The 13,215-nt window shown below is 46.8% G+C and overlaps 1 protein-coding gene across 1 annotated transcript in view; it reads right to left on the reverse strand.

Annotated features, from left to right (window-relative positions):
- The window catches only part of PRKCH (protein kinase C eta), a 123,910-nt gene that overhangs the window by 86,422 nt on the left and 24,273 nt on the right, over window positions 1-13,215 (reverse strand). Inside the window, exon 2 of the mRNA XM_076345639.1 lies at window positions 7,801-7,864. Within this exon, the coding sequence (XP_076201754.1) occupies window positions 7,801-7,864 (64 nt within the window). The remainder of the gene's footprint in view (window positions 1-7,800; window positions 7,865-13,215) is intronic.

Genomic DNA, 13,215 nt, shown 5'->3' on the forward strand with positions numbered 1-13,215 from the left:
CGATGAAATTAAAACTGAACTTCAAGCCAGAATTATCACTTTGAGTGACAATGTAAAAAAAAAAAAAAAAATTTTAAAAAAGCAAATTGCAAGAGTTCGAAGCACTAAAACAGAAGCATTTTATTTCCTACAGGGCTTGCTTCATTCATTAATTCAGTCAAATAATTACTTCATGTTAATTTCATTAGCTTTGCTCAAAATTAAAAAGAGAAAATAGCAAGAGAGGTGGCAGACTGAGGGCACAGCAACACACCTTGCATGCAAAGCTGCGAGGGGACTCAGCTTGCTCTGGGACTCCAGTATTGCAAGGGAGAGAGGTTCATGCCATCCTGCAGGCACATACCCGGGGCCTCTCGGGGTCCAGTCCGGCCTCGCTGCAGCGAAACACCCTGACCCATGCACAATCACCTGCTCTTGAGTATCTCTGCTAACTCCTCACAGGTGTCCAGAAGCACCAACACCACAAGTAATTCACTCACGCTCATTGCAAGGCTTTTTATTTCAAATCAATCACCCCCTGCCCAAGAAGAAAGTAATTCATGGCTTGCCCTTTCACAGCTGAAACCAGTATTCAGTAGCAAAGAGAGACAAGTAATGGAGAGCAGGTCTGTATTCATACCACCAACGCTGACTGTACAACGCCCGATGGGGCACCCCAATAGCATCAGAGACACTTGCTATGAACAACACAAGCCCCGAAGACAGAGCCTCCTCAGAGGCACCAGGTCACCTTCAACCAGAGCCGGGGGGACCTAGATGACACCACGGGAGAGCCCAGAGAAACGGTACTCGGGCACACCGTGCTGGAGAACGGCCCCCAGTCAGTGGTGTCTTCCTGCCAGGGTGCTCCCAGCTTCTTTCCAGGAGTGGTGAGGAAGAAGACCCTACTTGGAAGCTGCCCACCTGCAAATGGTTATGGCCAAGGTTAGGAGAAGAGGAACAACATTAGGGAGCTTTACGCCCTACGCAGCACTACCTGTTTTAGAGAGCAATAAAGCAGAAATTTTACTTTAAAGGAGGCTTAAAACAGAGTTGAGATCTTGTGGATTATCTCAGAGATCCTGGCACACACATGGGTCATCACAGGGAGGGAGGCAGGACACTAATGGTTCTGCTAAACCACAGCTCTTGCGGTCCCCAGGGCTGGGCAGAGCTGAACTGCCTTCTGACAGCTACAGCTTTGCTTGGTCCCACACACAGCACGCTGCGCCCTGCTCCCATCCCCAGCTCCCTCAGCTGACAACGTGCCTCATGTCCATGGATGAGGCACGTCCACGGCAAAGACAGACCTCTCAGAGAAGCCACTTCCATTATTTTAAAAGGAGAAAGGGGCAAGGAGACACAAAGAGAGAGAGACACGTAAGAAATGCTAAAGACACCATCAGCAAAAAAACCCATATTAATATCCAGAGTAAAAAGAATAAGGAAATTTAAAAAGAAATCATAATTTTGATGACTTGAAAAAAAAATCCCACTATCAGGCACATTAAATAAAGAAACCCCAGGAAAGATTAAATAAAATTCTTCAAGGGAGGGAGGCAGTAGGGGAAAAAAATAAATTCCTAAGCACTGCCTGAAGTTTGGCAGGCAGAAGTCAGTCCTCGCCTTCCCTATGAAACAAACTGGAGTGAAACAGGTCTTGTGTCAGTGAGGGAGATGGCTGGAGAGGGTGCTTCCCTCCACCCCAGCCGGGTGCCGGGGCCACTGGGACCCAGCACCGCCAGCAGAGACACGGTCATGCTTGGAGAGGTAATCTCCTCCCGAGGTAAGCAGATTTTCATTTTAATTTTGCACCGGTCGCTTTACACAGGAAATGTCAGCTGAATGAGGAGAGTTAATATAATCAGATATAGCTTAGCACAGCAACAAATACATCTAGCAGAGAAGAGAAAGATAGGCAGGGATAATTTCGCTAGACCTCCCTCGCTTCCTATTGCTCCCTTCTTTTCTCTTCCTGAAAAATTACACGTATTTTTAACATGTGAAACAGGCATATTTCCCTGCCTCAAAACAGCAGGTGAACACTGATGGACGGAAGAGCCATATGGGAACCTACAAAGGACTAACCTTCTGGCTGTATGTTTTCTATACTGCCCTCATCCTGAGGGTACACAAATGCTTCTGTCGGACACACTGCACCCCTCGCAGGAGTGCCACCCTTCTTCCCCATCCCCGCCATAGGTGAAGCAGAACCAAATTAAACTTTTGTCAAAAGAACTTCTGATCAAACAAGAAATAACAACCACTCCTGAAGCTAAAGAAAGTACACACTGCTAACACCACCAGGACTGTCTATTTTGGGTAAGCTTTCTAGGACAGCAAAATGATTCAGTCTCAGATGGACCTAACATCTCAGGCTTTTTTGTTTGCTTGGTTTTGGGGGGTTTCTTCCTTCTTTCCCCCTCCCCCCTCTCTTTAGCCACTTTTTGGGCTTTTACTTTACTGGAGTTAGATAACAGTGGCTGAGACCCTGAATTTGGCTATTTCCATAAACAAAACAACTAGCTTGGCATAAAACCTCTCTGAGATGAATCACATGTTGGCAGCATGAGGACCAGCAGTAGGCACTGACCCTCCAACCTTTGCTTAGTGGAGCTTTCAGAGACTTTTCAAGGGAAGATGCTCCCCACAGTTCAGACTGACTCCACTACTTTATCCTTTTGTCCCCACGGTCTACTGAAAGCAGTGAGGCAAGAGCTGCTAAAAAAGCTTGTGGGTGGCTTGAAGAGTTGGTCTACGGACACTGCCATGTGTCCATTTTACCTGCCGCTTTTTTTGCAGCACCACGTCACCATTGCTGGATCCTTTTCAGAGCACGAGACACATTGAGTTACACGCTTAACCAGCGTAACAAAGCCCTGGAGGGAAGAGGGGCCCAAGAAAGCTGGGTAATATTCAAGGATCACCTCCTTCAAGCTCAGGAGCGATGCATCCCAACAAAGAGGAAGTCAGGCAGAAACAGAGCTCCTGGACAAACTCAAACACAAAAAGGAAGCCTACAGAGGGTGGAAGCAAGGACAGGTAGCCTGGGAGGAATACAGAGAAATTGTCCGAGCAGCCAGGGATCAGGTTAGGAAAGCTAAAGCCCTGATAGAATTAAATCTGGCCAGGGACGTCAAGGGCAACAAGAAAAGATTCTATAGGTACGTCGGGGATAAAAGGAAGATGAGGGAAAATGTGGGCCCTCTCCAGAATGAAACGGGAGACCTGGTTACCTGGGACACAGAGAAGGCAGAGGTACTCAATGACTTTTTTGCCTCAGTCTTCACCAGCAAGTCCTCAAGCCACACCACCCAAGCCACAGAAGGCAAAGGCGAGGACTGGGAGAATGAAGAGCCGCCCACTGTGGGAAAATATCAGGTTCGAGACCATCTAAGGCACCTGAAGGTGCACAAGTCCATGGGACCCAATGAGATCCATCCACGGGTCCTGAAGGAACTGGCGGATGAAGTTGCTAAGCCACTATCCATCATATTTGAGAAGTCGTGGCAGTCCGGGGAAGTTCCCACTGGCTGGAAAAGGGGAAACATAACCCCCGTTTTTAAAAAGGGAAAAAAGGAAGACCCAGGGAACTACAGGCCAGTCAGTCTCAGCTCTGTGCCTGGGAAGATCATGGAACAGATCCTCCTGGAAGCTATGCCAAGGCACATGGAGGACAGGGAGGTGATTCGAGACAGCCAACATGGCTTCACCAAGGGCAAGTCCTGCCTGACCAACCTAGTGGCCTTCTATGATGGAGTGACTACATCAGGGGACATGGGAAGGGCTACAGATGTCGTCTGTCTGGACCTCTGTAAGGCCTTTGACATGGTCCCCCGCAACATCCTTCTCTCTAAACTGGAGAGCTATGGATTTGATGGGTGGACTGTGCAGTGGGTGAGGAATTGGTTAGATGGTTGCATCCAGAGGGTAGTGGTCAAGAGCTCAATGTCCAGATGGAGATCGGTGATGAGTGGCATCCCGCAGGGGTCCACACTGGGACCGGGACTGTTTAATATCTTCATCAATGACACAGGCAGTGGGACCGAGTGCACCCTCAGCAAGTTTGCAGATGACACCAAGCTGAGTGGTGCAGTTGACACACCAGAGGGACGGGATGCCATCCAGAGGGACCTGGACAAGCTCGAGAAGTGGGCCCGTGTGAACCTCATGAGGTTCAACAAGGCCAAGTGCAAGGTTCTGCACCTGGGTTGGGGCAACCCCCAGTACCAACACAGGCTGGGGGATGAAGGGATTGAGAGCAGCCCTGCCGAGAAGGACTTGGGGGTACTGGTGGATGAAGAGCTGGACATGAGCTGACAATGTGTGCTCGCAGCCCAGAAGGCCAATCGTATCCTGGGCTGCATCCAAAGAAGCGTGGCCAGCAAGTCGAGGGAGATGATTCTGCCCCTCTACTCTGCTCTGGTGAGACCCCACCTGCAGTACTGCGTCCAGCTCTGGAGCCCTCGGCATAAGAAAGACACGGACCTGTTGGAGCGGGTCCAGAAGAGGGCCACAAAAATGATCAGGGGGATGGAACACCTCTGCTATGAAGAAGGGCTGAGAGAGTTGGGGTTGTTCAGCCTGGAGAAGAGAAGGCTTCGGGGAGACCTTATTGCAGCCTAGCAGTACTTAAAGGGGGCTTCTAAAAAAGATGGGGACAGACTTTTTAGCAGGGCCTGTTGCGACAGGACAAGGGGGAATGGCTTTAAACTAAAGGGGGGTAGATTTAGACTAGATAGAAGGAAGAAATTTTTTATGCTGAGGGTGGTGAAGCACTGGCACCGGTTGCCCAGAGAGGTGGTGGATGCCCCATCCCTGGAAACATTCCAGGTCAGGTTGGACGGGGCTCTGAGCAACCTGATCTAGTTGAAGATGTCCCTGCTCATTGCAGGGGGCTTGGACCAGATGACCTTTAAAGGTCCCTTCCAACCCAAACTATTACATGATTCTACGATTTATAAGTCACAAGAAAATGATCGAAAGTACTAAACATCATACTTCTTGAAACTCCACGTGGGTCTACGTTCTACCCTGATGGGATCTAATGCAAACTAACATTGGGTTTTCTGTGTACCCATAGACACACACAGCCTTCAAGCGTCTCTGACGCGTTAGCCATAACTAGCAGTGAGGATGTGGTAGTGGCTGCCCTCCAGATTAGGGCAAACAAGTGGGAAGCCCCTTTTTGTGTTTCAAGTTGTGAGTTATTCTCAGACTTCTTTCCAAAACCTTAAATTTCAAATACAATGCTGAGCCTTCACATTTCCAGGAAAAAATGAGAGGAAAAAATAGAACAAAACATGACGTTATGAAAGAGACCTCACCATTCTTCAGAAGGAAACCCCTCCCTGACGGATGCTTCCACTATCCAACAATTGGGAGAAGTCAGTATCTGCACTCAGGCTTGTCCTGGATTATGTCTATTCTTGGAAACTCCAAATGTGACCACACATGAGACTAACCAGTCAAGAAACGCCTCAAGAGCCACCTTTGATCCTCCTGTTCTGTAAGTCCACACATCCTCAGTAACGACAGAGGAAAGAGAAGTAAACTACTTCCAACATTTCCCATTTTCCTCGGAAAGCAGTAGTGGTACTAACATTTGGGTTCTCCATCTCTCGTCTTTGAGACCTTGTTAGCAACATGTCTCAATAGCTTAGCAACCAGCATGAGTTCGAACCACACTTTGGATTTATGCTCTAGCCCACCATCCCTGCTCAACCCTGCTTTAAATGGCCAAGCGTGACATGCTTGCGTGTGGATGCAAACTGGCATGCTGGTCAGTAAAAGCCCTCTAGTTTCTTGATCTCAATACAACTCTCTCTCCATCATCAGCTGTATCATAGGCAATTAAAGCCAATTTCTAATGTCCTTTTCACCCCTATTGCTGTCTAAGAGCCATTGCCTTGGACCTGCAAAAAAGTCTTCCACGTCTCCCTAGCACACCTTTGCACTCTCCTGGTTACAAACAGAAAGCTTTTCCCAAATTAACTTGAAAAAGTAATCTTCATGTCTCCCTGTCAAAGCACAGTTGTAGGGAACATCTCCCTGGAGGAGAAAGGCTAAACAATCTGTTAACATTTTACGCATGGATAAATGTGAGAGCAGTTCCCAGACCCCAGAGTTAACACCTGGGCAGAGTAAAACATGCATTGCTACTTGACAGAGAAAGAACTGAAAGCTGCAGTGATGCTGCGTGGCCTGCTCAGCTTTACACAGAAAGTGAACTTCAATGGAAAAGTGAATTCTGGTCCTCTGCCCTGCTGCAGTGCCAGGGTGTGATATTCCTCGTCTTCTCCATCACCCCGAGACCATACATTTCCTTAGGAGTCAAAGCCAGCCAGGCTTTCTGTTCACGTCTCCCTCCTAACATACCTCCTGCAAGCAGGATTACGCCCTGCCCACGGTCCCTAGGAGTAAGAGCAGCCCCAGCTGCACACAGGGAAGGATGTCTGCAAACCCTGCCACCGCTTCCACGCCACAGGGCTGGGGGTGCTGCGGAGGAGGAGGACACCATCTCCCTGCAAACCCTTGCTGGGCCCTCAGGTGTGGCTCAGCTGATTACAGACCGGACTGGGCTCAAACGCTTTAAAAGGCCACAGCTATCCTGCCAGGAGCAGAGCACTCGTGGGGTATAAACCACGCAAAGAAAACCAAAAGCTTCACCAGCTCCTCTGAGGCAGCAGCTCCCCATCGAGCAGCTGCCTGAGCCCCAGCACCCATCAGGCTGCCAGCTCAGCAAGAGTGAGATGGCTCCCCAAAAGCCTCCAAGTAAAGCCCAAGGCTTGTATTCAAACCTGCATTTGAAAAACAGGCAGAGGCATTGAGAGGCCCGGGCACCCAGCACAAGGTGTGAGCTAGGGGAACTGCGAGGCGGGAGAGCAGAGCTCCCCTGTAACCCTTGAAGCAAGCACCCCTCCAGCTTGCACACTCCTCGCATCCACGACAGAGCATGGCAGGGTGGGCTGCCCATGCCACAGCCCCCGGCACAGCCTTCGTGCCGAGCAATCAGTTTCTGGGGCAGAGCAAGAGAAAGCATTAAAAATGGAGCTCTCCCAGGCTGCAGGTAACAGATAGCGGAGCAGATCCTGCCTCGATTCTTGGCTTCTGTACAGAAAACGCCCCCCAACAAATGGAGTTTCAGGCCGCAGCTAAAACAAATAAGAACCATGGTGCAGGTCTGAAGAAAATAAACTTTTTCTGAGCCCCATCCCAGATTTCCTGGGTTTCTCCAGCAGAGCTCACATCCACGCTCATAACTGGTATCACAGTAAACTAACAGGGAAATTAAAAACATGACACTATAAAGGACAGTTACAGAAAAAAAAAATCCACCCAGATACTTTTTCAGGGCAGCTGTCGCACTAAGAAACTTCTAAGTTTCCTGTGCAAAGTGAACTCGGGAAACAGAAATGCATGTGAAGTAGATGGGAAACATTATGGAATAAAAATCACCCAGATGTTTTAAACATGTTCTATTTTAAACATGCTTTACATGCTCCTTAGCTTGCCCTTCAAGAGGCAGCCAGGTGAAAAGTACAAGTGACAAAAACAATCCGTTTGAAGGACAACCTCAGATAAATAAACCAGATCAAGCACCGAGATCAGACCAACAGCAGAGCAGAGGGCACGCGCAGTGTGACCTGTTACGAATAGCCCCTTCCAGTTTTCCCCCATCGCTCAAGAAATCTCCGGCGCACAACAGCACACGGCCCGTGTGAAGAATGCCATCTGCTTATATACTGCTTGGTAACTGACGGCAAGAGTATACACCAGAGTCCAGCTCTTAATGGAAACAGGCCAAAATAATTCCCTTACCTTCTGTGAAGCTGCCTGTGAGAGTTATGACAACAAACACTTTGCCTTCTGGTTCCAAATCCACCTGAAAAAGTAAAGGAAACATTAGAAGATTGTTTTTCAAGCCAAAGACCCTTTTCGGGATTTTGCATGATAAATCTTGCCAAGATTTTATAATATTTGAAGCTCTCTATATGTATTCTCATGCACACCCTTAACTTTACAAAAAAAATCAAGCATCCATGGCTCAAATTGTTCAACGTTCAGGGCTCTATAAAAAAATAAGGAACTTGATTCCTTCTTTTTCCTAGAAGTGCTGAACAATCTCAACCTTGCTACAGGAAATAGAGATTAAAGAAAAAAATAAAATAAAATATGGTTAATAGTGTTCCAATTTGTCAGATAAATGAAGCAGGGGGTAACATTAAAACACAGGCAATTCTCTGAAAAGATCCATACGTATCTGTTTGGTGAATTATATGGGTATTTCCTCCCTATTATATCTTATCCCATTGAAATTGTTTCAGTCTCTCAAAATACCATCAGTGCCGGGGTAAACACTGATTTCTTACATAAATCACCTTTTGGCCTTAAACCATAGAAAACAGGAAACCGTTAGTGCCGTTACCTAAGGACTTGTTGTCGTTTAATCTAAATTAGACAGAGATACAGAATATAATTTTAGGGATCAGAGATTCAATCCCAGTGTCAGTCAACCTGTCCTTGAAAGAAGGTATTTATCTTTTGGTGAGTAGATTTTTCATTTTTAGTTACATTTTTAATTAAGGTCTTGCTTTTGTTTTTTTCGTTCACCAGCTGGTTTTTAGCACCAATCACAGCTAAGGATCCCTGAAGTTTGAGGCAGGCTGTTACACAGAAATCTCACTTTAAAAACAAACAAACAAACAAAACCAAGGCACCCCTCCATACACCCCCAAATTGCAAGGTTAAAATCAGCAAAGAGGAGCTTCACACCTCGTGGGTATCGATAATCTGTGCAGAACAGGAATTCTGAAAAGAGGGCTCTCCGGAGGCATGACTAAACATGATCGTTCAAACCCTCTCTGCTCTTGTACAGCCACCTTTCCTTGGTCTGGCAGAAATAGAAGCAAGACTTCTATGTCAGCAGCACCGAGTTTCGTCACGGAGGTGCCCACAATTTAATACACCTTGGTGTGCACACTGCGGAGTAGAAAAATATTTCCTGGTCCTGCAAGAAAGGATGGTGAGCCCAGGCTCCCTCTTTTTTCTTGCGTAACACGTGATGTACCCTGCCAACACTTCAATTCCTCTCCAGTGTTAACACATATCACATCATTCAAATAAACCTCTAACTACAAGCCTAAGCTCCCAGAGCAACGGTGTATGGACCACCACTAATCCAGACAACATTTGCCCGTGGTTTGCAAAGCCCTGCCAAACCAACCGGTCCTTTTAAGGGAATAACATCTTATACAAGTAAAAGAGAAAGCTGAACTCTATATATCTAACGGAGGAGCCAAACAGCCACGCTACAAATGGACAGAAAGCATCTGCGCGGCTGTAGGCGGGGGAAGAAGGTGCCCACGCCGGACCGACTCTGCAGTGTTAAGGTGTAGCAGTGCTTTCTGCTGGCACCTCCGCTCCTGGGGATCCTAACTGCAGCTTCACTAACGCGAGCCGAGAGAAAACAATCTTCTGGGGTAAGCGAGGGGGAAGCAGAGACAGCACACACCATCACCATACGTTTCCCTAGCCTGCAATTTGTCGCAGAAGTAGAGAAATTGTTTTTTAAACTATTGGGAATTTGTTAGGGTGAGCAGAGCAAATATTTTCAGAGAAAGGATGAGAGAACATCCTATTCACACAACTCCAGCTACAGTCCAGAAGTGACACATCTCTATCAATGGGATACAAAACAGGGAAGCTAGAACTGCTTGGGAAAATCCTATCAAAATGTTGATTTTATGGACACTATATTTTCCACTAAAAAAAAAAAACCAAACACCAAAACCAAATCAATCTCACAGGGAAAATTTAAATTAAATATTTAGCTTTGACTCAATATTAACTTTCATGTTTGCTTGGGCTGATTACTACGCTGGCTTTAGGAAGCTGTGTTTGAACAGCCCTCTGACTCCATTAATATCGAAGACATTCCCCAAATAAACTTCAACTCCAGTGATATCATGCATCATTTTTACCTAAATTTCAGTTCACTGGATAGATACGCAGCTTTGTAAAGAAATGGTTCTTTCAAAAATATATAATATCGATAATATATATACATATACAGTCACCCAAATTGATTTATGGGATATCAAGAGTTCAGATTTTATGGGAAAATCCTTACTTACTTAGGTTCCCAAAATCATTCTTCAGTGCCTATCATTTTTCTGCCAGTCTCCATACACAGCAATACATTAGACTCCTGCTTTCACATTCACAAAGAGGATCCTTCCTCCCTTCTTCTGACATACATGGTCTCCAGCGGGATACTGAGCAAATCCTGCATTCCTTGTTTAGTCTTAAAAGAAAAGGCTTGTCAAGACACAAGCAGCTGGGCTGAGACCAGGAGATGCAACAAAAGCATCATCCACCTTCAACGCTGGGCACAAACAAAAGTCGGTCCAAACTCTGTGACACACCTTGCTCTCCATCACTGCAAAGGGGATTCTGCTGCTTAGGGTAGCATAGTCTGACAAAATAGGAACAAAATAATTCTGAAAGTAATAGCAGGAGATTTATGAGAGTTATAAAACAACCTCTCTCCCCTCCAGACTCCAAGATTAAAGACCAGTCAAATCCCCTACACCAACGAAGCAGCTGTGCTCATATTATACCACAGTTCAAGAGCACTCAATAGAGAGGATCTAGCTACACTCAAGATCTTCTCATGGCACATGTTAGCAGGACCTAATGAAAAATTACAGCTGAAAGGCTCCAAAATGAGGACTGAAGATCCAGCATGCCAGGAGCTGCTGAAACTTTGGCACACCGGCACCCCACTGGATGCAGGACCAATAGTGAAATCTTGTCCTATACAAGAGGTTAAACCAGACAGTCTTAAGAGTTTCTCTGGTCTTAAATTGATAGCAACAGCAACAACAAAAGATAAGATACAATTAAATTAAATAATTAAATTTAATAGACCACTGCTAAAAGCCTGCCTTTTGGGCCTGCTGTGATCTCCTTTAAAGATGAAATTTGACCAGCTAAGTAGCAGCCAATGCAATATCGGAGATAAACTCCCAGATACGTGGAACATGCCTGAAACAGAAAATAATCTCTGACCTAGAAAACTGAAAGGAAAATGTCTGACCACAGACCTGCCCTCCCATGAGCCTGCCCAAGATCAGAGGACCAAGCAGCTCCTGGACAGCAACACCCACCTGACGGGACATGCTTCCTCTCGCCATCGCATGGACCACCTGAACCACAGCCACACAACGTGGAGGGGCCCCATGCTGGCAGCAGTTAACTCCTGTGAGCTCCTCACACTTGCTGGACCACAACCTGCGATGCCCGTGCAGCCAGACGGATGTTCACACGCTGAGCCGGCATGCACAGCAAGGAGCTTGCTAAGCCCGGGCCCTGGGGCTAACCTCAGCCATGCTTGCAGCACGGTTCCCCTTGTTCCTGCCCCTGCTTTACACCCTCATTATTGCCTTCATGCTTTGCAGAAATAGCACATGCTTTGGGATAGCTTTACCAACCCAGCAAGCAACTGCAGCCACATTTGGGCATGCAGAAATATGCCTATAACCATCTGAAACCAGATGCCCACAAATGAGGAGTGTGGTACCCTGTTTCTTCCCAAAAAGGAGGAACTCCTAATATAAGCCCTCCTTCAATCTCTGCAGTCACTAAAGAACTTCTATCACTAGCACCTACTTTCACAGACTGAGAGGACTTCTGACTATGCTCTGTTATTTAATAAGATTCGGGCACTTCAAAAGGAAGCAGCTGCCAAAGGACTGGCCCTCCAGCCATGGAAGGGATAACCCTATCTAGCGACGGCTGGCTGGCAGCCCAGGCCCTGACTGCGCGCCAGCAAGGCTCCAGCAATGTCGGTACCTCCCAGCATCAGCGAACACCCTCGAGATCCAGCCTCACAACAGCAGTGCGGGTGTAACACAAGTACCACGCATACACCAAGTTTTGCTTCTCACTTCTTTTCTTCCCAGCATTGACCGTGGCTGCTTAAAGGAAAAAAAACTGTGTTTTTACAGAGAAGCAGAGGCCACAGTATTATTCTTGACAGAATAATTAAAGTCCAAAGCAGACTATGCAATCAGTTTGGGTCAACAATGCAGCTGATGATGATTTTCTCAAAGAAAGCAGGAGAGGCTCGGAGAAGCTCAGCAGCCTGAAGGCAGCACAGATGATGCTAAGGGGGAACTCCTATATCATAAAATAGAAGATAAGTGAGACAGGAATGTAACCATCTGTATGTATTTAACAACAATATTCAAAGAGTAATAAGTACAGAGAAAAGTTTCCTAATGCCAAGATGTATTTGGCACTGGATAACTTCTTTTGGGGAATCGCAGAATTCTGCCTGGAAGGTTTAATATCAGAGCAGGAGCTGCACCGCAGTGGGAAAAGTCCTGTTGTATTGGGAGAAGCAAAGGAGAAGTCTGAATTTTTATGCATGCATGATATTGCGGATGCTATGAGGTACACTGATCTCCGAATAAATCAAACTAAACTGGTGGCGTGCAGCATCACACCATTGGCACGCATAGCTGTAAACAGCAATCACCCTCCCCTCTCTGCAGCGCTTTCATCCTCAGCCTGGTCCCCCAGAGAACAGCTGGGAAAAAAAACATCGACTTTCTGGATGTTTTAGAGGTAACTTGGCCAAGTTTTAGCTAACCGGGAGAGGAAAGTGTGCTTATCAGTGTAGTAAAGCCTTTAATCGCCACTCTCTTCTAGTTCAAGGAAATGGAAGACGGCACGTTCCTCCATAGCACAAAGGGTGGATAAGATCAACTGTTGGAGCTCAGGAACCCCCTTTGTATCTGTAAGAACAACACAGGATTTTGGCCCAGAGCTAAGCGTACACTTTAACTTCTGTTGGACTTCACAGCCATACCTAAGAGAAAACAAGCGCTGGAGGATTTTGGCAAGCGAGCTGGAAACGAGCAGGTAAAGACTGATGAGTTCAGCCGCGGTTTCATTACGCTTCCATTGTGAGATGCAACACTTTGGCAGCGAGGCTGAACACAGGACCGAGGAGGACTTTGCTCCTAATTCAAACCACTCACACGGTGCCCCATGCCTGAACTTGCTGAGATCGCGCAGCTCCCACGTGACTTCAAAGGGAGCTGCAAGGGATCGGTTTCCCACAAGGAGGGGCCCCAGTCAACCATCTCGCACACCTTCTCCAGAAAAGGACTGTATTAATGTTGTTCCCAACAACTAGGCAGGTGTTATTTACTCCCCTTCTCTGCA

The sequence above is a fragment of the Aptenodytes patagonicus genome, chromosome 7, assembly GCF_965638725.1.
Source record: "Aptenodytes patagonicus chromosome 7, bAptPat1.pri.cur, whole genome shotgun sequence".
NCBI lineage: Eukaryota > Metazoa > Chordata > Aves > Sphenisciformes > Spheniscidae > Aptenodytes > Aptenodytes patagonicus.